The 25,833-nt window shown below is 35.2% G+C and overlaps 1 protein-coding gene across 5 annotated transcripts in view; it reads right to left on the bottom strand.

Annotated features, from left to right (window-relative positions):
• The window catches only part of CREBRF (CREB3 regulatory factor), a 59,770-nt gene that overhangs the window by 10,015 nt on the left and 23,922 nt on the right, over nucleotides 1-25,833 (bottom strand). For 4 of the 5 annotated variants that reach the window (XM_036884835.2, XM_036884832.2, XM_036884833.2 and 1 more), the window contains 4 exons: nucleotides 19,223-19,417; nucleotides 17,568-17,757; nucleotides 16,277-16,350; nucleotides 9,491-9,613 (listed from right to left, as the gene is read on the bottom strand). In XM_036884835.2, coding sequence (XP_036740730.1) covers nucleotides 9,491-9,613; nucleotides 16,277-16,350; nucleotides 17,568-17,757; nucleotides 19,223-19,417 — 582 coding nt within the window. Of the gene's footprint in view, nucleotides 1-9,488; nucleotides 9,614-16,276; nucleotides 16,351-17,567; nucleotides 17,758-19,222; nucleotides 19,418-25,833 lie in introns of those variants that run through there. The other variant, XM_036884837.2, reaches the window with a different exon arrangement.

Genomic DNA, 25,833 nt, shown 5'->3' with positions numbered 1-25,833 from the left:
AAATAGAGAGGGCATGAATGGAAGGTGAGGGGCAGGAAAATCTGAGGGTCAGGGATGGACCTCAGCTTGATGCTGGTCCCAGAAGAACACTCTGCAGCTTGCTACTTCAGCCCAGACAGTGATTCTACCCACGAGACTAGAGCCTACAATTTTAAGATAAGAAGGGTCAAACCAAGAACAACCATGAGGAATGGTTAATCAGTATTTTAAAGTGGGGTAGACAACAAGGAATAACAGTCCAAATAATAGTGCAAACCCAAACCCTACACCTGCTGACAAGCACGGCTCCCTTAGCCTTCCAAGACACGTCTGTTCCCTATTTCCTGAGCCACTCCTTCCAACTGCTCCAACCTCACTATGTCCCATGGGTGAGCTTCCTGCACGTAACTGAGGAAAAAGGTGAATGAATAAGCAAAGTTGGAGAAGAGGGAGAAAAGGTGGACATAGCATAAGTATGGTTTTTTTCATCTTCCTCATCTCCTATAGCTGAAGTCAAAAAATACTTAAAATCAGGAGACTGACAAAAATTAGGCTTGGGGTGGATTAATGATTGTGCATTGAGCATTGACTCCCCTATACAGAATTTTATTGTCGTTAACAACCATTTGATCAATAAATATGAGAGATGCCCTCACAAAAAAAAAAAAAAAAAAAAAAAGGGACAGACTTCCAATGGTAAAATAAATTAGTAACCGGGATGTAATGTATAGCATAAGGAATATAGTCAAGATATTGTAACAGCCTGGTAGGGTGATAGCTGGAACCTAGAATTATGTATATAAATGTTCTACCACTGTGTTGTACACTTGAAACTCATGTAATGTAATACTGTGTGTCAACTACCCTTCAATAAAAAATAATTATTTAAAAAAAAAATACTTAAAATCAATAAATCAAATAACAGAGGTATAAGCATGTTTTAAAAGTAGTAAGAAAAATAAATGATTAAAAGATGGAAGTAGAAAAACATTTAGTTATTGCTCACAGGAGTCAAATGATACTGTAAAAAATACAGGACAGACACCATCTTAACCATGTGATTAAATTTAGCATGACCAATAATGGGACAAACTGATGTAGGTGCCTCTTGATCCAGGGAATATGAAGGATATATCATCTATGATGTATGCTTGCCAAGAAAATTTAACTGCCATCTAATCATGAGGAAATAGATAAATCCAGATGTTGGGACATTTTATAAGGCCATCTACTACCTGGATTTTTCATGAAAAAAGAAAAAAGGATGGAAAACTGATCAAGATTAAAGGAGACATATAAGACCTAACCAGATGCAATGCATGATCTGTAACTGGATTAAAAACAAGCACAAAAATATATAAAGGACATTACTGAGAAAACTAGGGAAATTTAAATATGGACTCCATATAGACATATCATCAATGGTGAAATACTTGGGTGTGGTACTGGTATTGTGTTTAATTAAGAAAATGTCCCGTTCTCAAGAAATGTATGCTTAAGTAGTTAGGAATGAAGAATCATGTTTACAACTTACCCTCAAATATTTAGGAAAAAAATATATAGACAGAGGCAAGATAAAGCAAAGGAAGTGAAACATTAACAATTGGGAAATCTAGTTGAATGATATGCAGATGTTCACTACACTTTTTCTACTTTTTTTAAAAGATTGAAATCTTAAATGAAAAGTTGAGGGAAAAAAAACTAAGTATATATGTTATGTTATAGTTAAAAAGTCAACCCACAAGATAAAAATGCAGTGCTTGCAAATTATCAGAGGTCACATACAAAAATGAAACTATAATAATAGATCATACAGTGAATGATATGAAAAGACAAAGAAGTCACGTGAACAAATTCTTAGCAGACCATTTGGTCACAGAACTAAAACCAAGCATCTATCAATAAATAAAAAAGAACTGAGTCCACCTATTAAGAAAAATTCCCAGACTGACTAACAAAGAAAATCTAACTAAATTGTTATGTATAAAAATCTAAGGGTGAATTTTATGGTATGCAAATAAAAACTAAATTTTAACTTAATTAAAAATGTCTTAAAGAGGCATCCAGTACACAGTGATTCAGAAAAATTGAAAATAAAAAGGTAGGCAAAGGGTACCAAGCAAATATAAGTAATAAGAAAGCTGCATTCATGATTGTAGTATCAGACAAGACTGATTTAGGGGAAAAGCTATAAACAATACAAATGAAGTGTGCTTCATGATGATAAAGACTATAATCTATAATGAAGATTTAGCAGTAATGAATCCTATTCAAACATCCGAGCATTTGTAAAAACACAGAAAATATGAGCAGAAACTGAAACACATTAGCAGGGGCCTTTCTCAGCTCTACATAGACTAAATGGGACACCCCTACAAAAAGGAAACAAAGGCCTAATTAAGACAATCTAATCCACATATAATGAAAACAGAAAATTTAATATAAAACAGAAAATATATCTCTTCAAATACCCATAAGACATTTGAAATTGTAGTCATATATATTAGGTAGCTAAAAAAGTCTCAATAAACCACAAAAAATAGAATAAAACTAGAAAATAATAATCCCTATCTTCTAGAAAATTTTAAATATCTCACACAATTCTTGAGTCAAAGAGTAACTAAATCAAACCTAACATCTCAAGTATTCAGGAAACAAAACATGCCATTGCAGAATTTATGGGATTAAAAAAAAAAAGAATACATGCACTCCTATGTTTGCTGCCAGATTATTTACAATAGCCAAGATATGGAAGAACCAAAGTGCTCAGCCATAGAAGAATAGGTAAAGAAGATGTGGCACATATGCACAATGGAATATTATTCAGTCACAAAAAATGAAGTCCTGCCTTTTGCAACATGGATAGACCTAGAGGGTATTATGCTAAGTGAAATAAGCTAGGCAGAGAAAGACAAATACCATATGATTTCACTTATATGTGGAATCTAAACAAAACAAAATAAATGAAAACAGAAATAGACTCATAGAAGACACTGAGAAGTGACTGGTGGTTTCCATGGGCAAAAGGATGGGGTGATGGGGGGAAATAGGTGAAGGAATAAAGAGGCACAAAATCTCAATCATATACAAATTAGTCATGGGGATGAATGTAGAACACAGTTCTGTAACATCATTTCATGTTGACAGAAAGTAACTACACTACTTGGGGTGAGCATTTAATAATGTAGATAGCTGTCAAACCACTATGATGTATACTTAAAACCAATATAATATTATGTATCAACTGCACTTCAATAAATAAATAAAAAATAAGTAAAAAGTAAGGAAAGGAAGGAAGGGAAGGAAGGAGGGAGGGAGGGAAGAAGGAAGGAAGGAGGGAGGGAGGGAGGGAGGGAGGGAGGGAGGAGGAAGGAAGGAAGGAAGGAAGGAAGGAAGGAAGGAAGGGAGGGAGGGAAGAAGGAGGGAAGAAGGAGGGAGGGAGGGAAGAAGGAGGGAGGGAGGGAAGAAGGAGGGAGGGAGGGAAGAAGGAAGGGAAAGAAAGAAGGAAGGAAGGAAGGAAGGAAGGGAGGGAGGGAGGGAGGGAGGGAGGGAGGGAGGGAAGGAAGGAAAGAAAGAAAGAAAGAAAGAAAGAAAGAAAGAAAGAAAGAAAGGAAGGAAGGAAGGAAGAAGGGAGGGAGGGAGGGAGGGAGGGAGGGAAGGAAGGAAGGGAAAGAAGGAAGGAAGGAAGGAAGGAAGGAAGGAAGGAAGGAGGGAGGGAGGGAGGGAGGGAGGGAGGGAAGAAGCCAGGAACACCCCTTCCCCAAAAAAGCAGTGCTTAGAAGAAATTTCAAAGGCTTTTAATTACATTAACAAGAAATAGTAAGAAATTAGAATGACTAATAAATTCAAGAGCTGGCTCTTTGGGGGTAAAAACAGAGTAACCTATAACTAACATTCAAGAAATAAAGGAGAACACAGTAGATACAAGAAACTAAATGGAGCACTAGCCACTGATAGAGGAAATTTAAAAACAAAGACAGTTTTGATACATTTGAGAGCCTGGAGGAAGTAGATAATTTTCTAGCAATAACTATCAAAACTGACTCCAGAAGAACTTGCAACCTGCAGATTATCATAGAGGACAACAGAGAAAGTTTCCAAAGTGTTAATCACAAAAAATCAACACTGGTCCAAGTAGTTTCAAAAAGTATTTAATCAAACCTTTAAGAAAAATAAACTCCAACATATTTAAACTGCTTCAGAGGGGAATTCTGGGAAAATGGTTGTATGGCAGCATAGATTTTTAATCTCAATTCCCCATTAAAAAAAGTAATTAAATAGCAAAACCATAAACCCATGGAAAACATTAACAAGTGACAAATTGTCTTGACAAAACCCAAAATTCAAGAGGATGGGAACAAGCCAACCAAAGCTGTAAGAACCGCATGGCATTAACATTATCAATATTTGTATGGGATGAGTTAAAGGGAAGTAATGGACCTGAGAACAAAAGAAGTCTAAAATAACTGACAAGTTACTCAATGAAAGGCACAGGAGGCCAAAAGGAGAACAGCTCAAGCTGTGTGAGATTTTTGTCCAACTGAAAATGAATACAAGGTGAGTGCAAGGAGCTAACAGTAAGATGTGACAGGGAGGAGCAGTCTAGCCTCTGTGAATTCGGAAAAATGACCATCCAGGATTCCCTTGAAGGACAGAAGGCAGGATTGATAAGACTCAAAATTGAGCAAGACAAGGACAATAGACATGAGAAAAGAGATGGTTCAGATAAAATAGGGGAGGGTGCAGAACAAGAAATCTCGGAAAGCTGCCATTTGCACAAGTGTGTAAGGCTGGCTCCTGCTGCATGTTCCCCTTCTTGCCCTTACCTGTCTGTGCCTAGTGACATTCAAATACACCAAAGAAATCTCACACCTTATGCTTTTGTACTTTATCTTGACCTCCAAAAAAATGCCCATAGGTTCATTTGTTTTTCTTCTCTCATCCACTCTCTCCTCTCCACCTGCTTGGTTGAGCCTGCTCCCTCTACCCTCCCTCTATCTGGCTGCCTGTGGCATGTGGCAACTGTCTCCTTAGGATCAACTTCTTTTCCCTGCTTATCTCCTATGTCCCCTCCCCTCTTGTGGTTGGACTGAATAACCATCTCATAAACAAATATAAAACACTTTTTCATATTAACTGAAAATGGGATCTCATGAAATTTTAAGTTAGAAAGCTATCCTGAATGAAACTTCCTTTTGAAGCTTCAGAAAAAGTTCATATACAAACAAAAATATCAAAATCCCATAAAATGTTATTGTAAGAAAAAAAAGAAGATTCCTACAAACAACAAAAGTGTGCCTTAAGACATGACCATGAAATGGTCATATTCTACTATTGTTATCCCAAATGGTCATAATCTACTACTATTTTTAAATGAACTCAATTATTTCAAAACGAACTAAAAAATATTACAGACAATGCTACAAGACATGAAAGAACAACGTAAATCAGAAATAGAAAACTCACAAATAAGGTGACAGAACTGAGAAAAGAGTAAGAAATAAGAGAAAAAATTAATTCCTGAAATTAAGACAAAGCTAAAAGGAATACAAAAGCACCAAATAAACTCAAGAGACAATGCTTTTAAAAGAAATAGAAATGAAAGAGAATTTAAATAAAGAAGAAATTAAGGGATAAAAGATTTGAGAAAAAGTAAATATACACTTCCAAAAGTACTGAAGATAGGCAAAGATTATCTAACTGCAAATAATGAATCCCTGAAGAAGAAAACCAATACAGGGAACACGTCAAATACTAAGATTTGAAACTACATATCAAAAAAGCACAGTGAATACCTAAGAGTATCAACCTGAAATGGCCAACTCCAAAACACGGTCTAGTAAAATTACTGAGATTTAAAAAACATGTTCACATCTAGACAAAAATAACAAATAAGAGAGAAAAAATTAATTTCTAGCTTTTCAATAACATCACTTTCTGCCAGAAGAAAAATGGAGAAACATATTTAAAATACTCAAGGAAAGAAAATGTGAGTCAAGGACTTCATATCTGTTAGAAGAGATTTTTTGATGTAAAGGGAATACACAAACTTACCAACAAACAAGGCTTTTAAATTAAAAAATAAAAAGATAAAAAGAATTTTTACTTGTACTATTAAATTCCTCTCTTTACTTAACAAAAGACTAAAAATGATTTTAAAGAACAGGAAAGAAAAGATAGAAATGCAATGAAACAATACATAAAATATTGAAATAGGATCAGTCTATTTGAAGAAAAAGTCAAATATACCCACGATTACTATTCCCTGTTTTGCTTAGTATTTGGGTACAGAATTAATTTATATAAAAGTAAGAAGCAATTTGTTGTTTAGGAAAGTCCTGACAGTTAGGATCTATTCTTCCTCATTGTTTTCAACATAAATAAAGTTTTGTTCAAGATAAACTTTTATTTAATGTTCCACAGTGTTGATTTAATTTTCTGCACAAATACATTTCTCTTAATTTTGCTTCATTTCCTATATGCTTTACTTTTATATGAATTTACAACTCCACTTTTGAATAAATTATGAAAATATATAATAAATACTTATTCAATTCATTTTACTATTTTATTGACTTATCCAGTCACTATTTACAAATCACTTTCCAAAGCAAGAAGAATTGTTTGGTAACTATTGATAAGCAATAATCATTGAATTGCCACACAGTTTAGGATACTCAATTTAAAGAATCATACACATTTTCTTAATGAGTCATATTACAAATAATTCTCAAATAATATCACGCTGTGAATGTGCAACTTAGGCATTTAATTTTAATTGGCTTTGTCATAAAAAAATCTTCAACTTGTTAAAATACAAATTATGTGTTTCAGGAACAATGTGAAAATAAAATTCTCTTTAAGAAATAAAAAAATCCAAATTTTAAAATGTAGTATGGTAACCAACAGCTAATACTTATTGAATATTCAGAACTTACGTGTTCAGCAGTGTGCTAATAAGTGCTTTAGATGCACTCTTCCCATTTAATTCAGACACTTGTCCATATTTTATAGATGAATAAAATCAGGTTAAGGAAAGTGAAGTCACTTCCTTAGAGTCCTCATGTACTAAGTGGCAGGGTTGAATCTAGAACTGATTTCAAATACTTTGATTTTAACCACTATTGTAAACACACTTTTGTTTTTTGAAAACACAATCTTGATTTCTGGACATGACCAGTGGGTACTGCTACAGCCAAAGAGAAACCACTAGTGTTTTTTTGGTAAAAAAACAAGGCATGCAGAACCCAAAGTACTTTAAAATTTAAAAACATGTTTCAAGAATGAAATAAATGCTCCAAAATATCAAATGTTACACAGAATGTCAAGAAAAATAAATTCTCAAGTAAGCCTACTGGATGAGTTGATTCCAATGGACCACTTGTGAACTACATATACAGTTCAGAAACTATATAAAGATGAGTGCCAGATAATGTGGGTATAGTGTAAGGCTAAGGGACAATGTGAGTTCAGTGTAAGCACTGGAAGAACTGACTTCTATATCTAGTTCTGCTGCATAGTAGTTGAATGACTGACGGCAAATCACTTAACATCCTGCTGTGCTTCTAATCCCTCATTTGTAAGACCAGGATGGTAATCCCTCCTTGCTCATGGAAGTAAATGTACAACCTTAACAGACAGGTCCTGGATCACAAGAAGAAGACTCAGTAAATGTTAGCTGTTCATCCCCTCCTAACACCTAAGGAATCCTCCTTTCTTGGCTCTTAAGCTCTTTAATGTCTTCTCCTTTGGCCTCCAAACATTAAAATTGTCTAATTTTATGAAATTGCTGGGTCAAAATCTATACACATTGCTAATTTTACTAATGATTCCAAATTGCCCTTCAAAAATATTAGTATATTTTACATTTTGTATGGACACAAGGCTGATGAGAAAAACAAGTAATTTCAAAGACCATGGGGAATTTGCTCAATACATGAAAGCATTCAGTGTGTACTTATTTTTAATTAAAGAATACAATCATTTTAGTAACTATGAGAAGTTTTTTCTGTATAAAGAATAAACTACTCTTGCTTGCTCCACTCCATCTAAGCATCTTGATTTCTTTATCAAGCATTTACTGCAATTTATTATTTTCTGTTTATTCTTTGTCTTCCATTTTTAGACTATAAGCTTCATAAGAGTAGCAAACAAGTCTCTGTTATTCATCACTGTATCCCCCAACACCTGCACACAGTAGGCATTAAAAAAATTTTGTGGAATGAATGAATTTATAGTAACTGGAAGTCAGAAAAACTGTCTTAACAGAAATGTAAAAAAAACTCCACTACAATTAAAAAAAATCTTATGACTCTAAAATTCAGGTAAGTAATTAATGATTGAAAAGTAACCCCTAATTCTTTTAAGTGGCCTGATTCAATACACAATCAACATCTTGGGAAAAACAAACTGGAAGAAAATTCTCAGATAACTGAAGGTTACCACCCTACACAATGACTCTGTAAGAACCAGTTTTTAAAAGACAGTCCTAGAACAAAATAGCAGCAGACTCAGAGACTCCAAGAAGGAACTAGTGGTTACCAAAGGGGAGGGGTGTGGGAGGGCAGGTGGAGAGGGAGGGAGAAGGGGATTGAGGGGTATTATGTTTAGTAAACATGGTGTGGGGGATCACAGGGAGAACACTGTAGCACAGAGAAGGCACATAGTGGATATGTGGCATCTTGCTGCACTGATGGACAGTGACTGCATAGGGGTATGGGTGGGGACTTAATAATATGGGTAAATGTAGTAACCACATTGTTTTTTCATGTGAAACCTTCATAAGAGTGTATATCAATAATACCTTAATAAAATAAATAAATAAAGACAGTCCTAGAATAAATACTGCTAAACAAAAAATATATAATATAGCTGAACCAATTTTATGATGCTTTTCATGGGTTTCATACAGTTTTCATGGATTATGTTATGCTGTAATGCCCTTGGGATGCTACTGATCCATAAGATGATTCACTCCTATGGAAGCTAAGTTCCTGGACCTCTAAAGTTCTCATGTCTACGTCTGTATTAGCAATCTCTGCCCTCCCTGTCAGGTATTGCTCTGTCTGATTTCTGGATGCCTGCCTACTTGTTCCCTCCCATGTAGTATATAATCTACTCTGGGATGAAACCAGATAATTAAGCTTGTTAGAATCCTGTAAAATGTATTATTGAGTAAAGGAAATAGGTGAGGGCCTGCATTGAACTATATAAACTGTGGGCTTGACAGCTCAGAGATCTTTATTTTCCCTGTAGAAGGTTAAAATTGCTAGAAGTTTACTTTTCTGAAGTGTTAAATCAGTTCAGTGATAAAGCCTCAATAACAAATTGTGCTAACCAGTAGTAAATGTTTATGAATGCTGAATTTCAAAAGACAAAACTACGTGTAAAGGAAAGTAACTACAATGAGAGCACTTGAGTTTTTCCTTAAGAGAATTTTTAATATCCTCTTGAATCATGTATCTTACACTACATGTTAGTTTGTTATTCATTTATCCAATATTGTTCTTACCAAGAGTATCTTTAATGAGGATTTCAAGCTTCTGCCCCATGTTGGGTCCTCTCTCCTCTTTTGGATTCTGTACTCGGTTTACAATCTCTTGCTTGATAGAGTTGATTACAAACAGTAAATTATCTGTAAGATAGAACAAGACACTTGGAACATATCACTAACATGGGAGGATTTGCTTTTAATTATATAATAACAGGTATTCAATTAAAAATGGAGAATGTGTAACAGTAAGCAGTGATGGTTATAGGCTTTCTTATGCAAAGAGACAATTTCAAATGCTATGCCATTTTTGATAACACATTGTAAACATGTACCAATGCCAACTATCCTGTACGCAACTTGTCTTACTTGTCCTCACAGCTTTAAAGACCTATGAAGTATATCGGATCATGGGATCTTAGTAAATGTTTACTAAATAAATCAAAATCCTTCAACTCATTCAAAGACAAAGCTTTAAAAACAAATTTCCCCATGTTAAGAGGCTTTAAAAAAAGAGCCAACTTAACCAAAAGTAAATACCATGATGGAAATAATAAGAGCAGAAATCAATGAAAGAAGAACACAACACACAATAAAGTTAAAGCCAAAAGCCAGTTCTCTGAAATGGTCAACAAAACTGATACCTACTTCCCAACCCCATCCCCATTTAGACTAACCAATCTTCTGTATTTGGAATGAAAAAGGGTTTTTTCTAGAAACATTAAAAGGATAATATAGAAACATTACAAGGATAATTAAAAAGTGCTATGCCAACAAATTGAACAACTTGAATGAAATGGACAAATTTCCTGAAAATGAACTTAACAAAACTGACACAAAAAGAAATGGAAAAGTTCTAGTAAATGAATGAAAAAAATTTCCCCAAAAACCCAGAGGGTTTTAATGGAAAAATCTATCAACCCTAGAATGAAAAAGAAAATCAATCTTATTGAACTTTTTCAAAAAAGAGGTAGAAAAATCATGGCCCAATCCATTCTATAAGGCCAGTATAGCACAAGTATCAAAACCTGACAAAGGCATTTAAAAAAAAAAGAAAATCACAGACCAATATCCCTCCTTCAGTATAGACACAAAACTCCTTAAGAAAATATTAGTAACTTAACCCAATTAAAAATACTGGAATTAAGTCTTACAAATATTTGCAACAAAATCTAATATAAAAAGGAAAATACATAACTAAGCAGTTTATTCCAAGAATGCAAGATTGGTTTGGTATTCAAAAATCAGCTAATGTACTTCACCATATTAACAGATGAGTGTGTGCAATATTACTAGAATAAAGGAGAATATGATTGTTTCAATAAATAACCCCCAAAAGTATGACAATATTCAACATCCATTCATGATAAGTGAAACTAGGAAGAGAACTTACTCAAAATGAGAGAGGGCATCTCATCTACAAAAAAAAAAGTCCACAGCCAACACTAGACTAAAAGGTGAAAGGTTTCCCTGGAGATGGCCAACAAGGCAATCACCACTTCTATTCAATATCCTAGACATTGCAATAAGGCAAGAAAAAGAAAAAAAGCCATAAGGATCAGAAAGGAATAAACAAAGTCATCCCTATTTGCAGATGATAACTGCTTGAATAGAAAATCCCAGGGCATCTACCCCTCTACCACAGGAACTTACAAAGAAATTTAGCAAAATAACAAGATACAAGAGTAGTACATGAAAATCCATTCTGCATATTAAATAGCAGCAAAGAGTTTTAAAATTTCAAAAATGGTTCTACTTACAGCAGCACCAAAAAATATAAAATACCCAGTAACAAATCTAACACAAGAGGTTTAAGCACTCTATATTGAAAACTGTAAAGGCAGAGAGAAATTAAAGAAGGCTTAACTAAATGGAAAGAGATGACAAGTTCATGGATTAGAAGACTCTATTTGTTAAAATGGTAATTCTCACCAAACTGATCAAAGCAATCCTAATCAAAATTTCAGTAAGCTTTTCTGTAAAAAATGATAAAGTGATTCCAGAATTTACATAGTCATGCAAAGGACCTAGAATAGCCAAAACAAATTTGAAAGAAGAGAACAAAATCGGAGGACTAACAGTACCTGACTTTAAGATTTACTACTATAAAACTACAGTAATCAAGATAGTCTGTATTCATATAAAGGTAAACAGATCAATGGATCACAACACAGAGTCTGGAAATAGACCCATATATATAGGGTCGATTGATTTGACAAAAGTACAAAAACAATTCAGTGAGAAAGGAAAGTCCTTTCAATGAATGGTACTTGATCAACTGGATAGTCATAGGAAAAAAATGAACATCAATTGATACTCCACACCATACATAAAAATTAACCTAAAATGAATCATAAAATATAAAACCTAAAGCTGTATGACTTCCCAGAGAAAGCATTCAAGAAAATATTTGCCATTTTAGAGTTGGTGAAGTTTCTTAGAACACAAAAAATAAGAAATATAAAAGGAAAAATTGACAAAGGACTTCATTAAAATTAAACATTTTTGCTCTTTGAAAGATGTCAATGAGAAAACAAAAAGACAAGCCAAAGACTAGGATGAGGTATTTTTAATATATTTATCAGACAAAAAACTTGTATCTAGAATAAAAAACTTCTAGAAGACAAATTTTTTAAATGATAAAATATTTGAAAAGACACTTCACACACACACACACACACACACACACACACACACACACACACACACCACACACACACACAATATATGAATAGCCAATAAGCTGAGTCAAGATGTTCAAGATCATTAATTAAAGAAATGCAAATTAAGAACACAATGAGAGACTGCCACAAACCCATGAGGTTTGTTAAAATTAAGAAGATTGACCCTACCAAGTAGTGACAAAGATGTGGACCAACCAGAACCCCCTACACTGTTTCTGAAAATGTAAAATGGCATAGCCACTTGGAGAATAGTTTGGCAGGTTCTTATGAAGGTAAACATACACATTTTCCATGATCCAACCAATTTTCTCCTAGGTATTTAATGAAGAGAAATTAAAATATATGTCCACCCGAACACTGCACAGGAATATTCATAGCAGCTTTGTTAAAGCAAACATCAAAAATACCACAAGTACCAATCAATAGGTGAATGAGTAAACAAAATGTAGTATAGCTAATACAATGGAATACTACTCAGTAATGAAAAAGATCTATTGATACAAGTAACAACATGGAGGAACTTTAATTATGCTGAGTGAAAGCAGCCAGGTAAAAAGAGAACATATTATAGGATTCCATTAATATAAAATTTTAGAAAATGCAAACTAATCTTTAGGGACAAAAAGTAGATCACGGCTACCTGGGGACAGAAGTGGAGGGAGAGATGGCTTACGAAGGGACAGTAGGAAACTTCTGGAGGTAATCAGAATGTTTATTGTCTTGACTATTTTCACATGCATATACATATATCCAAAGTAATCAAACAATACTCTTTCAATACGTACAGTTAATGCATTTCAATTATTCCTCAATAATGTTGCAGAAGACAGGGAGGTGGAAATACGTTTCCAATTTCCACACACAGGACTCCTGTGGTCCGAAATAAATCTGAACCTTCTCAGAGACTGCTCTGAAATCAATGATTTGTTACTCCTCATCTAGTAATACTGAGAAGAGACCAATCTATATTGATGTGGGAGAGGAGAGAAATACTGGGTGGGGGGAGGGCAGTGAACATTTAACACAACTTGCAGGGATAATATATGTAAAATGTGACATTAAACAAGGAAAGCACAGCTGACTCCCTAAATCATATAAAACAGGAAATTTATGATGCTTTCAATGAATAACTGAGAAGGAACACCATTTGCTCAAATATAAATAAGGACATTACATGCTGGACCTAACAGAAACAATGAGGTTCCACCATCTTCAAAGGTAAAAGTAAGTAAATTCACTTTTTTTTTTAAATTAAAGTATCATTGATATACAATCTTATGTTGGTTTCAATTACACAATATAGTGGTTTAACATTTACCCATATTATCAAGTCCTCACCCCCTCCAGTGAGGTCACTATCATCAACATAGTAAGATGTTACAGAATCATTAACTGTATTCTATGTGCTGTACTACCATCCCCGTGACCAGCCTATATTGTGATTGTGAATTATTGGGTCACTTTTAAAAAGGAAAAAAAACACTATAAAATCAAAATTAAAAAAGCAAAACAGCTCTTCTCAAACCTGGGCAGTATCCAGCCCAGCACACTGGAGGTGGGGAGGGTAGAGGTGAAGGGTTCCCACACTATCAAAAACCTCTGGATTAGGAAATGGAGGCATGTGGCTCTCATGAAGTCAAGCATCAAATCTATAAGTAGACCTCTCCTGCTCTGATTCCATGTTCATCCAAGAATCTGTCAATTTCAATATTCCCATATTACTTACTCATGGACAAAATGTGTCAGAGTGAAGGTCCAGTCCTCTTAATAGTTCTGTTTCTCATCCTGATTCAGCAAATTTACATTTGATTCACAGAGCAGCTTCTTGTGTACTTTGGTAGAAGAGATCAATAGAAAGAGGAGGTTTGGTGGGAGACTATTGTACTGGGTCCCTGAAGCTACTAGTCCTTGTAATAGTGCTAGTTTACGACAAAATTAAAAAGATAAGGAAAATAGAGTACATTTTTCATAAAGCTGATTATATTCTGAGATTATGCTTGTCTCAATTTTGTAGCACTAAAATAGCCTTTTGTGAAATTATAGCGATTGTAGATGATGTTCTTTTTAATTTTCTCACATGGCAAAATATAAAGCTGGCAATCCTAAAGTTCCCAAGTCCCCAAATCTTTTTGAAATGTCACTGATTTGTGAATTACAAATTCTAGGAACCACTGCGTTAACAGATAGGTATGGATAATAACTGTTCCAACAAGTGGTAAGAAAGTGACTCTCAGACACTGAGAGGGATGAAAGGAATCATTCTCTTCAGAAATGTACCAGAAACTCTAGGAGAAATTTTCAAAATATGTGGCAAACTACACAAGAGCACTTCACTGGTTCTGAGATGCTTTCTAAACAAATAGTTGAGGCTGCTCTACCCAGACCCTGGAGAAGAGAAACCAGTAAGACAGAAGTAAAGGAGAAATAAATGAATGAGAAGATCCTCTTCCTCCATGCTAACTGAGAAGAAAATGCTACCTTTCCAAAGATAGATAGGCCTTTTCACACATGAAAACATCAGATGCTTTAAATTAACTTTGGACACAAGAAAAATATAAGGCAGCCACTAAAACTCAATTTGATACAGAGCAACACATTCAGAAACACACATACCCCTGGTCCTCACCAACTCCTGAATTGTTTCCCACCCCAGAATAGGTTTATAGCACAGACACAAAGCATCTGGGCATGCATGTACACATACACAAATATACAAGTATGTACCTACACAGATGTACATAATTATGGATTAACACATTAACTGAACATACTGATAGATGTCCACATGTGTCCAAAGAAACACAGACCCAGAGGCTCCCTGAGGCCCACATCTCCCTGCAGTGAGAGTCAGCTGGGTAATCATTATATATATATATACACATATATATATATATATATATGTGTATATATATATATATATACTTATATAGAGTTCAAGGTCAAAATGCTTCAACAGTAAGAAAGAATAATAAAAAATGGGTAGATTTCCAATCCAACAAACCAACTATTGTTTACCTAATTCATTTACCTTGATTAAGAGTTCCTGAGTGGCCATTAATAAATAAAACCATCAGTTCATTTCACAAGTTGTAAACTTCACAGTTGGAAATCCTCTTTCTGCCCTCACAAATGGAAACAAGATAATCAAGATAAAGGATTGAGAAAAACTGCACAAAGTTTATTGAGCAGCTATGTTCCAGAAATCATACTGGACCTAAGAAAATCTCTAGAAACAATTAATAACTGATCATTTTGTCACTGTTCCACTTTCAGACACCACATAGCCCAAGAGCTACACAGTGAAGAAGACAATGTTAGAGGCAAAAGAACATACAAACTCTTGTGATACCAGGCTTAAGGAATAGTAATAGAGTAAGGGGGAAAGTGGGGATGGTTCTTATTACAAAACATAAAAACCAGAGCTTTCCAACCCTCTAGTGTGCTGTAAAAGGGACCCAGGTATGTGATATAATTATCTTTTCAGCCCACAGGGGCCTCCTCCCATAAGCAGCCTATTCTGTATATTCCATGATGCCTCAGAGATGATAACTTTCTTTATATGCTATGATGTGAAAGATTGGGAAGAACTGATCTAAACCAACAGTTCTCAAATATGTGCTAGGATGGCTGCACAAGAGTAATCTGAAGTACCACTATAAATACAGGATTCCTGGATTCTAGATGCACAATTCCAATTCAGAGGATTTGAGAAGAAGCCTAGGAATCCATATTGTAACATACACAGATGATTTTAATGAGCAATCACACTTGTAAAACACATATCTAAACTATCCACTCAAAGGTAAAATGAAAATTAGTCAATAAAAGTGGCTAACCCAGCAACACAATGGGAAAATGGAAGTGGGAGATGAGTGTGGTCACAGTGGATGAGCTCCTTATAGCAGAGATGAGATATGGCTTAAGGAGTCGCAGGTACAGACACACTAACAGGAGAACATTAGTGAGTAAGAGTGAACACGCAGCTTACTGAATGAATGAACAAAATGGAGGTTGGCCTAAAACTGGGCAGAATACAGGGACAGCAAATAATAAAACCAAAGAAAAAGAGAGTGGTCAGCAAGGTAAAAGGAGGTTAATCAAATTCTTAAAAGTTTAGGTTTACCATATTCTGTGTTCAGGCCCCATAATTTCACTTTATTAGCTTCATACTGGGCTTTTTTCTTTAACCGACAAGCCCTGTGAAAGGAAGGAGCAAATTAGTTCACTTTTTTTTTAAGTGAACATCCAGAATATACTTCTTTTTGCTGCTGTCAAACATTTTCTAATACCAACCAAAAGCCACTGCCTACTGATGTTTACACCTTAAGAAACTCAGTTACCAAAAAACACAATATAGTCATTTATCCAAATTGATTTTTAAAAATCTAGCACACATTTGGAAATAAAGCTATGATTGGTACACTGAAATTAAAAACAAAAACTGACAATACCAAGTGTTGTAGAGGATGTGAAGTGGAACTCTCATTATGTTGGTGGTGAGGATGTAAAACAGTACATACAGCTATTTTGGGAAACAGTAAATATTTTTTAAATTTACTTTATTACTTTGGGAATAGCTACTTTGGCAGTTTCTTATAAACATATACTCCTGAGAATTTACCTAAAAGAAATAAAAATTTATGTTCACATGAACAGCTGTAAGTCAATATGTTTGTTGTGGCTCTATTCATAATTGTCCTAAACTGGAAACAACCCAAATGTTCTTTAACTGGTAAACAGACCAACTGTAGTAGATCCCTACTGAGGAATACCACTCAGCAATAAAAAGGAACAAACCATTACTCCATGCAACAACATGGATGAAGCTCAGATGCCTCATGTTTAAATCAAAGAACCCAGACCAGACTCAAAAGGCTATAAATATGACATTCTAGAAAAGGCAAAACTGTAGGGAAAAAACAGATCAGTGGTTATGAAGGGTCAGAAGTGGGAGAAGGTGTTTATTTTTGTTGAGAGGCATGAAGAAACTCTTTATGGTGATGAAAATATTCAGTACCTTTATTGTGATGGTGATTATATGATTGGATATGTTTGTCAAAACTCAAAGAAGTGCATATTAAAGGGGATGAATTTTACCAAATGTAAATTATCCCTCTAAAAAAAAAAACCTGACTTACTATAAAAAAAAACAAAAAAATAAAGTTATAAAATTTTTCATTGTCATATTATAATGCACTTGAATCCATTCCCCTCTCACCTTCTGAACTTTTTCCATGAAGCACACTCTTTTACTTTCCAAGGAAAAATTATAATATTCTCATTATTGTATTTATAAAAGTGTATTTCCAAATAAATGGTTGAGTGTCAGATGAGCTTCTATAAAGCTCCTGAAAGCCTAACCTCATCTCCTAGACTTTATTCACATGAGTGAACATGATCAGCCATTTATTTACCTGGAAGCCAGCTTATTTTTTTCCTTCCTTGACCTTGGCCGGGCTGTTAAGGGAAGCTCACTGACTGGAGTCAGGTCACTAATCACCTTGTTCAGTTTCCGAAGTTCATTGCCTATCTGCAGTAGTTTTTTAGGATTTGGAGTCAGGTCTTCTACATCAGTTCTCCGTGATTTCTTTACTGCATATTTTCCTACAGATGGTTTAAAAGAAGTGTAAGTTAGATCATTCTATTTAATAAGAGAGACATTTTCTACAGCCATATTTTACTTCTCCCACCACCTTTTCTTTTTCAGAAGTCTTGGCATGTTTCAGAAGTCTTAACATGTTAACAACCTGTGGTAGAATGGCTGGTCTCCTCTCTTTCCACCTTGTGACTGCAAGAAATGGGGGTAATATGGCAAAGCTCCAACCTTTTCCAAGTCCTTCTCTACCTTAAGGTTTCTAGCCCCAGAATGACAGATTCTTATATTATTTGTATGGCAGCATTATACATCTCAAGTCTCAGGAATGGAGTGCAAATTCATCTGCACACAAAAATCAAGGCTAGGGTATAATATACAGTCAGAAAAGCGTTTAGAGATTTTACCCAACCAAGATGTTTTGAGGCTGTATGACTGAAAACTTGTCAGACATATATTCTTGTGTTGGACTCAAAAGTCCAACAAGTAAGGACTGCCTTTTGTGAAAGCTCTTCTTTGACCATTTTGATAAATAATGTTACAGAAGACTCAAGGGGCCTTGCCTCATCACTGCAGTCCAGAGGGATGGCTTGTCCTCTGAATTACAATACACCAAACACTTCCCTAGCACTCACCACATGTTTCCTGGAACCATTTATTGGACCTATCTTTTCATTTCTGGTAGAAAATCGATGTGAAGGGAAAAACTAGGTCTTCCATTCACTGATAGTAGAGTGCAGACCTGGGTGCCAGTGGAAAGGGAAAATGAGGCACAGATATACTCCTGATACAATTTCTGTGTTACAAGGGCTCAGCACCTAAAACTGTAGCATGAGTAATTACTGAACTGTTTATTGGGCATGAAACTTACATGCAACCTTCTCTTTTTTGGTACAGAGTTGGATCGTACAGAAAAAAATTCTACTGAATTACATCTTCCTATGTTCACAATTTGAAATTTGGCCTACCTAAGATTTATAAGCTTCTTTTGACTCCTACTATTCAACTCTTCTCTCTCCATTCCTTTTTTCCATGATTACTCTTCCCTTCTTTTCCTTCCCTTCCTCTCTTCTCCCCACTACCATTTTGATTACAAACTCTCCATTTACATTTCGGCCTGGATATTGGATAAGAATGGAAGAGGGAGATGCTACAGTCATTCTCTTTATCCCCAACCCTTCAGGTCTATAGCAACTGTGACAGGTCAGGAATAAGTAATATCCTGGTCATTTCTGGGTAGGATAAGTAGAGTAAAAAGTGACTAGAAATCATTTTTACACAGGTCTTCCTTCATGTAGGTGATGGCTCTCAATAGTGATAAAATGTGTGTGTGTTCACCATAGTAAATACAGCAGCTCTGTTTCCCTCACCAGTTTTCTAGGGAGGGCTAAATATACAAGTACACTGAGTACACACTGTGACTTAGTATCTCTGCTTAAAGTGACATGAAAATATCTGATTGAAATCCCCTCTTACCATGATGTAAGCCATTTTTCTGATACATATTACTTGGCAATGTGTCTCGGTTCCACTCAGATGGCCTTAGCATCCTCTCTTGCTGTGATGGTGTGAGTTGTTCACTATACTCCCAGAAGTACCTTCTTTTACCTCTCTTCCGAGAGGATATTGAAGTCATCTCCTTCAAGTCTTCCACAGAATCATTTTCATAGCCTGAAAAGAAAAAAAAGAAAGAAAGCCCCCATCCCAAATTTTTGTAAGTTCCATCGATTTCAATAAACCAATTAGAACAAAAAAATCCTTGTCACTTGATACATTTCCTTTCATCTGCAAACATCACTAGCATGTCAAAAATAATAAACCAGTATATAAATACATGAAACAGAAACAAAAAGTTCAAAAACAGTACCTGGCCTTAGTATATGCAATCTGAGTTCATTTTTCTAATCTATTCTGCTTTACTTAATTTTTTTTAAAAGCTGGTCAGAATCCACTAAGCTTATTTCAAGAGTTACTAGTGGGCAATTTCCCACAATTTGAGAAATAAAAAAGGTTGAGTTAACAAAGGCTTGGCAGATAATTAAATAAGATAGACAAACAAATGCACAAATAAAAAATGTTTCCAATGTCAAAAAATAATAATAATAAACCAGGTCTATAAAATAAATTTTAATATGTAAATCTCTAACTCATAAAATATTCAGAGATTAATAAACAGATAACTACACTGTTTATCTTTCTTGCTTTCTCTTTGGTTTTGATAAGGTAGTCTATGATACTTCTTTGTATCTTCACACAAGATTGAGAAAATAATGAAGTATAGCTATTAGATAATGGTACTTAGACACTACACTGATTTTAAATGTCTTCCTTCGAATATTTATATATCTGAGATATCCCAGAGAGCTGTGAGCATTTCCATGATGGTATCCTACTAGGGAGAATTTTGTGAGGCAGCAGTGGTTTTCTTCCTACCTCCTAACCTACCCCTTTTGTAAAAGTACAAAAAAGACAGTTCTCACACAGGTTCTCAAATAAAAACTTACATGCCTAGTCCAATATTTCACTGGAAGCAATTTGCAATTACCTCACCTTAAGAAGCTATTTTTCTTACTAATGAGAGGTTTCAGAAAATAATTTAATTCTGAGCTGTCACTGTTGGCCTGAATGCAGGATGACCTATAAATCTAAAATACCCTCAGAGAATGTCTGCCTTTAGACGTACCCCACTTCATTAGTGCTGGGGATGTGGAGGAGTGATGTGCCCTGCAAGGTTACACACAACCATAAACATAAGGTGGCCAGGAAAAACTGGGCAGCACTGGCCAAGCAAAATGGACCACTTTTCCATAGGAGAGAAACATTAACTCCTATGGAACTGAATCTATCAAAGTGATGACATCTTCATGTTTTAGAAAAAATTTTAGAATTTTCCCAGGTTTTCTTTAGATTAAGAATTAACTAGGAATACAATTCCATTTATATAACAATCTGGAAAAGACAAACTATAGGAACAAAGTGCTGCCAGAAGTTGGGAGTGGAGGAAGGGGCTGACTATAAAGGAACACAAGGGAAATTTGGGAGGTGATCAAACTATTGTGTATCTTGATTGTGGTGGTGGTGGTTACATGACTACATGCACTCGTCAAAACTCACAGAAGTGTATGCTTAAAGGAGGGTGAATTTTACTGTATGAAAATGATACTGCAATAAAACCCTGAGCTTTAAAAAAGGAAACTGGAAGAGCAGAATGATTTCAGGGCAACAATCAAGATGAGCTTTTGCAGCCTTGCTAGCAGTATGGTGCACATGCGGTACTTTTAAAACCATATGGCAAGCCATCTGACAGTGAACCTTAGGTTCTTCTTAAGAAATGATGCACTAGTTGAGTGACACTATTATTTCTAGAAGTCTGATTTTGTGTTAGATCCATAAAGCAATAGCTTTGGTCTGTTTTTCTTCTGCTAATTTATCACTTCAAATGGAAGGATTTTATCTTGTTATTAACCTAGCTTTGGAGAAAGTGCAAGGGTCACGTTGTGCTGCCATAAATGGCCTTTTCAGAAAGGCCCTTGCTCCACTTGGCCAAGCAAAGATTATTGGCTCAGAGATTATCTGGTATGACTGGGAACACCTCAACACAAGCAGATAAACCAACCAAAACACTCCATCTATATACCAATGTCAAGAACTGGTGTTCCACAAAAACAAAACAAGCAAAACAAAACAGAAACAGACTCATATATACAAGAAACAAACTGTTGGTTACCAGAGTGGGGAGGGTTTTGGGGGCAGATGAAATAGGAGAAGGGGATTAAGAGGTACAAACTCCCAGTAATAAAATAAACAAACCATGGGGATATAATGTACAGCATAGGGAAATATAGTCAATACTATTGTGATAACTTTGTATGATGGCAGATGGTAAGTAGACTTATTGTGGGGATGATTTCATAATGTATAAGAGTATCAAATCACTATGACATGGACCGGAAATTAATAGGATACTAAATGTTAACTGTACTACAATTAAAAAAAAAACCCTCATGTTCCACATTTGTGCTATCCCAGCCCAAATCTTAAGGGAAACTTTTTATACATAGCTTCCTCAGGCAACTCATTCACCCGACACTTTATTTGATATGCTCCCTTAGAACCTGGGAAAAAGAGGCTATTAAGCAACCAAAGTGTCCATCAGAAGATGGGTGGATAAAAAAGATCTGGTACATATACACAAAGGAATATTACTCAGCCATAAAAGAAAAAGAGATCCTGCCATTTACAACCACATGGATGAAACTAGAGGGTATTATGCTAAGTGAAATAAGCCAGGTGGAGAAAGCAAAATACCTTATGATTTCACCTATTTGTGGAATATAAAAACAAATCAAAACAAAACGAAGAAACTAGCAGTAGACTCACAGACACCGAGAAGTTACTGGTGGTTACCATGGGGGCAGGGTTTGGGGTGGAGAGGGTGAGGGGGATAAAAGGGCACAAAATTCTCAATCATAATATAAGCTAGTCAAGGGGATGGAAGTGCAGCATGGAAAATATAGCCAGTGATTCTGTAACATCTTTCTATGTTGACAGTAACTGCACAAGGGAGATGAGGATTTAAAAAATATGGGTAACTGTTGAACCACTGTGTTGTATACTTGAAAACAATATAAGATTGCATATCAATGATACCTTAATTTTAAAAAAGTAAAAAAAATAGGATCATAAAAAAATATAATTGTGAACAAGTTTTTTAAAAAGGCTATTGACCCCATTTGCACAAACAAACATGCTCATGGAGGCTTTAAGTTATTTGGCACAGCTGAGAATGACTCAGGCTCTGTGACTCAAGGAGTCTAGTTTCAACCCTATTTTCCTTGTATTTTTCCAATTAAATGGTCTAAATGAATTTTTTTCTCATATAATCCATGTTAAATTCACAGAATCACAAAGATTTTTATTTCTTCTGTCCTGCCCAAAGTAGTTACCAGTTTTATTAACTTATATATGTTCAACCTTCTTCCAAAAAATTATTTAAGGGCCATCAGTTTTCTTTGACCCAATATATATTAATATTTTCTAATAGCATACACCATAATACACACCAACAGACAATGGATTTGTTAGTTAAAGCCATCCCACCTTTCAAAACAAAGACTATCATGATCAAGTAGAATGCAAAAAAATTATATTCCTAGCTCATTAGTCTGGTAATTAAGTATTTCTCAAAGCATGTTCTGTGGAATACTATTTCATCCCCAAATAAGTTCTGTAGTCAAATAAGTTTCAGGAAACTCTCATCCTGCCTCTCTTGCCAAGTCACAGTACACATAAGTATATTAAAAGACTGAGAAATCATAACTTTAAATTAATCCCCTCAACTCAAAATTCCATGCAGACAAGGATCACGTCTATTTTGTTCATCTCTGTATAGCCAATACCTAATACACACAGTGCTGACTCAAAAGGAGGCACTAAAAAACTTTATTTTAGCAAATCAGTAATTAATTTAAAACAACATTTCCTGTGGAGACTTTTCCCTTTTCTCTTCATTTAATGTATCACCATGCTGATCTAAATCATTCCTTCCTGACATGATTATTAAAAGGAAGCCAAAAAGGCCACATTTATGCCTAAAATTTCAATCACACGTTTGGTTAGTGCAGACTATTGCCATTAAGCTGTTAAAGTCAATCATGAAAAAACTGTTGAGTAGGGATTACAAAAAAACTCTCATTCTGAGGGCCCATTTCTTAGTGCTACAACGATGTAATTCCATGACCCTAAACAATCATTGCCTGTCCACAGAATAGGCTCTATTAAACCTTGGGAGCAAGTCCAGAATAGGGACTGAAATTCCATTTTACACCTTTCTTGGAGCTTGCGGGCTCAGGCACTGTTGTAGCCAACTGCCAAGAAAGAGACTCAAGGGCGCTAGTCATTACAAAAGGGCCTTTGTAAACTGTCTGCTGCAAATTAAACCAATCAACCCACTCTAAAACTAGCACTCTCAAGAAACTACAGTATCCCCACTTTTTGGCTTCAAATAATTTCTTCCTGCTTCTCACCAATAATTCATTTTGCATTCCCGAAGTCACTTGTTCAGTTCTTTCCTCCAAGAAAAAGGGAAATTTTCATTAGAACTGTGAATAAAGCCCAAGCAATACCACAAAATTATTTGATTTTGGGGTTAAATCATGTCACTCATTCACATTTGTGAGAATAGTCCACATAATCTGAACCAAAGAGGTTTCACTTCAAGTCAACTGGAAGGGACTGAATTAAATGCCATCCAAACATTTAGTATTGTTAAAGCAGCACCAAGAAAGCAGAGCTTTACCTTGCCTAGGGCCAGCTAATGTATCTCTGTTTTAAAGCACGTTGGTTAATACCAACAAGCTCAGAGATTAGGGTTCTTCTACAAGAGACAAGGCAAGAGAATGTGGCATGATAGAAGACTGCCATCTGTAATGCTGGTTCCATTTCCCTATAAAAGTCAAAAGGCTGAGAAAATGGAAATGAGGTTCAACTTACCAAGTGGTCTCTCTCATTGGACCTACTCATCTCTCAATCTCTCAACACATTTCTCCTTAAGTAGTCTCAATGGATTTTTAGTCAAAAGATCAAGGATGAATTTAAAGTCAAGTTAAAAGTCAAAGAAAAGCAAAATTATAATAAAAATGGGATAGACAGTACAGCCTTGCTTGTCCTGGTTGGTAATGGTGGGATTTACTGACTCTCTGATTTACATATTCCTTTAAGCACCAGCTGCTAAAGGCACCTCCTTCCCCATGCTTTTCATTTCCCTTGTTATTACCCATCTCCTCTTTGTCTTACCTTTCCCTTATCCTCCTAACCTAACCCTAAATATGGGACTCAAAGCAATAGGGCCAATCTGTGAGACTTTAAGGACCACTCACAGACAGCCCTCTGTTCTTCTTAAAGAAGGAAACTATACAACTTACCACTAGCTACAAAGACAACTTTCCTTGAGACATCTCAAAGCAGATTTTATTCATTTGTTGAGAGAAAAATTTCCCTACTCATTATAAAAGACAACTGTTCTAGCTATACGGAGTTCTAAAGTAAACAAAAAAAAAAGCATAAGCCCTTTCCTCCACATTAGACCTAAGTACCTTTCCCTTACTTGAAACTCCATGCAAGTCAAACAACTTGGTTGTATCAAATGCATCAATCTAAGCATTTGCATAATAGAAAGATTTCACTGAAAGAATAGTCTTTCAACCCCTTCTGTGTGGTGCCACCAAATTTGAACCAATTTTTGACTCAACTGTTATAATGTTTAATATGCTCCGGATAATCTTTTAACAGAGGTAAACAAATATTTTAAAGAAAAAAATATATTTGTTTTTAGTAAAAAAAAAAAAAAAAGAACAGTCTTTCAAGCAACAATAGTGCTTCACTGGCTACAATATAGCTACTATGGCTTAAAAACCTTCCCAAAAATTAAGTTTCAGTGTTATTCTGCCAGAAACTCCTGCAATCATCATAACAAAAGGGCTCTCTTTGACAATTTATGACGTTTTTTTAAAATAACTTAGTTTTTTATGTAGAAGTTATAGTATCAACTTTAATTCTGAAGAAAGTAACCTTTGCTTAAATTTGAAGGCCTTCACTTCTTTGTGCATTTTTAACCATGTGCCATTTGGCAATACCATTTTCATAAATAAACTGCACTAGCCAACAATGGCAATAGCCCAAGCATGTAAATGCTGAAGTGAACCAGTTCTCCTCGGGTTTCATTTTCTTTCCCCCTTTTATTTTTATATGCTGCATATAAATAAAGCTGAATCACCTTCATGCTCATTAATTAGAGCATTTATTTTCTTAAATGAAAAAAGATTGTGCAAATGAAAGATGCAGCAGACACAAAGAAAAAGGTCTCTTTTACACTATTCATTAAGAAGGTTTTGTTGGTTAGAGTAATATAACCATCATCACTTGAGTGATATAAACCACAGTCACTTGGTTCACCATTCTAGGTACTCCTAATTTACCTCAACTACTAGACAGGGACAGATGCCTAGGTAGGGATATTTTTTAAACCAATCAATTCTTGACGTCTTTGCACACCTGCTTGAGAATGACAAATCAGGTCACTCAATGTA

This window comes from Manis pentadactyla, chromosome 2 (genome assembly GCF_030020395.1).
Source record: "Manis pentadactyla isolate mManPen7 chromosome 2, mManPen7.hap1, whole genome shotgun sequence".
Classification (NCBI taxonomy): Eukaryota; Metazoa; Chordata; class Mammalia; order Pholidota; family Manidae; genus Manis; species Manis pentadactyla.
Note: the sequence above shows the minus strand (reverse complement) of the source record. Positions and strands in the feature narration are given on the sequence as shown.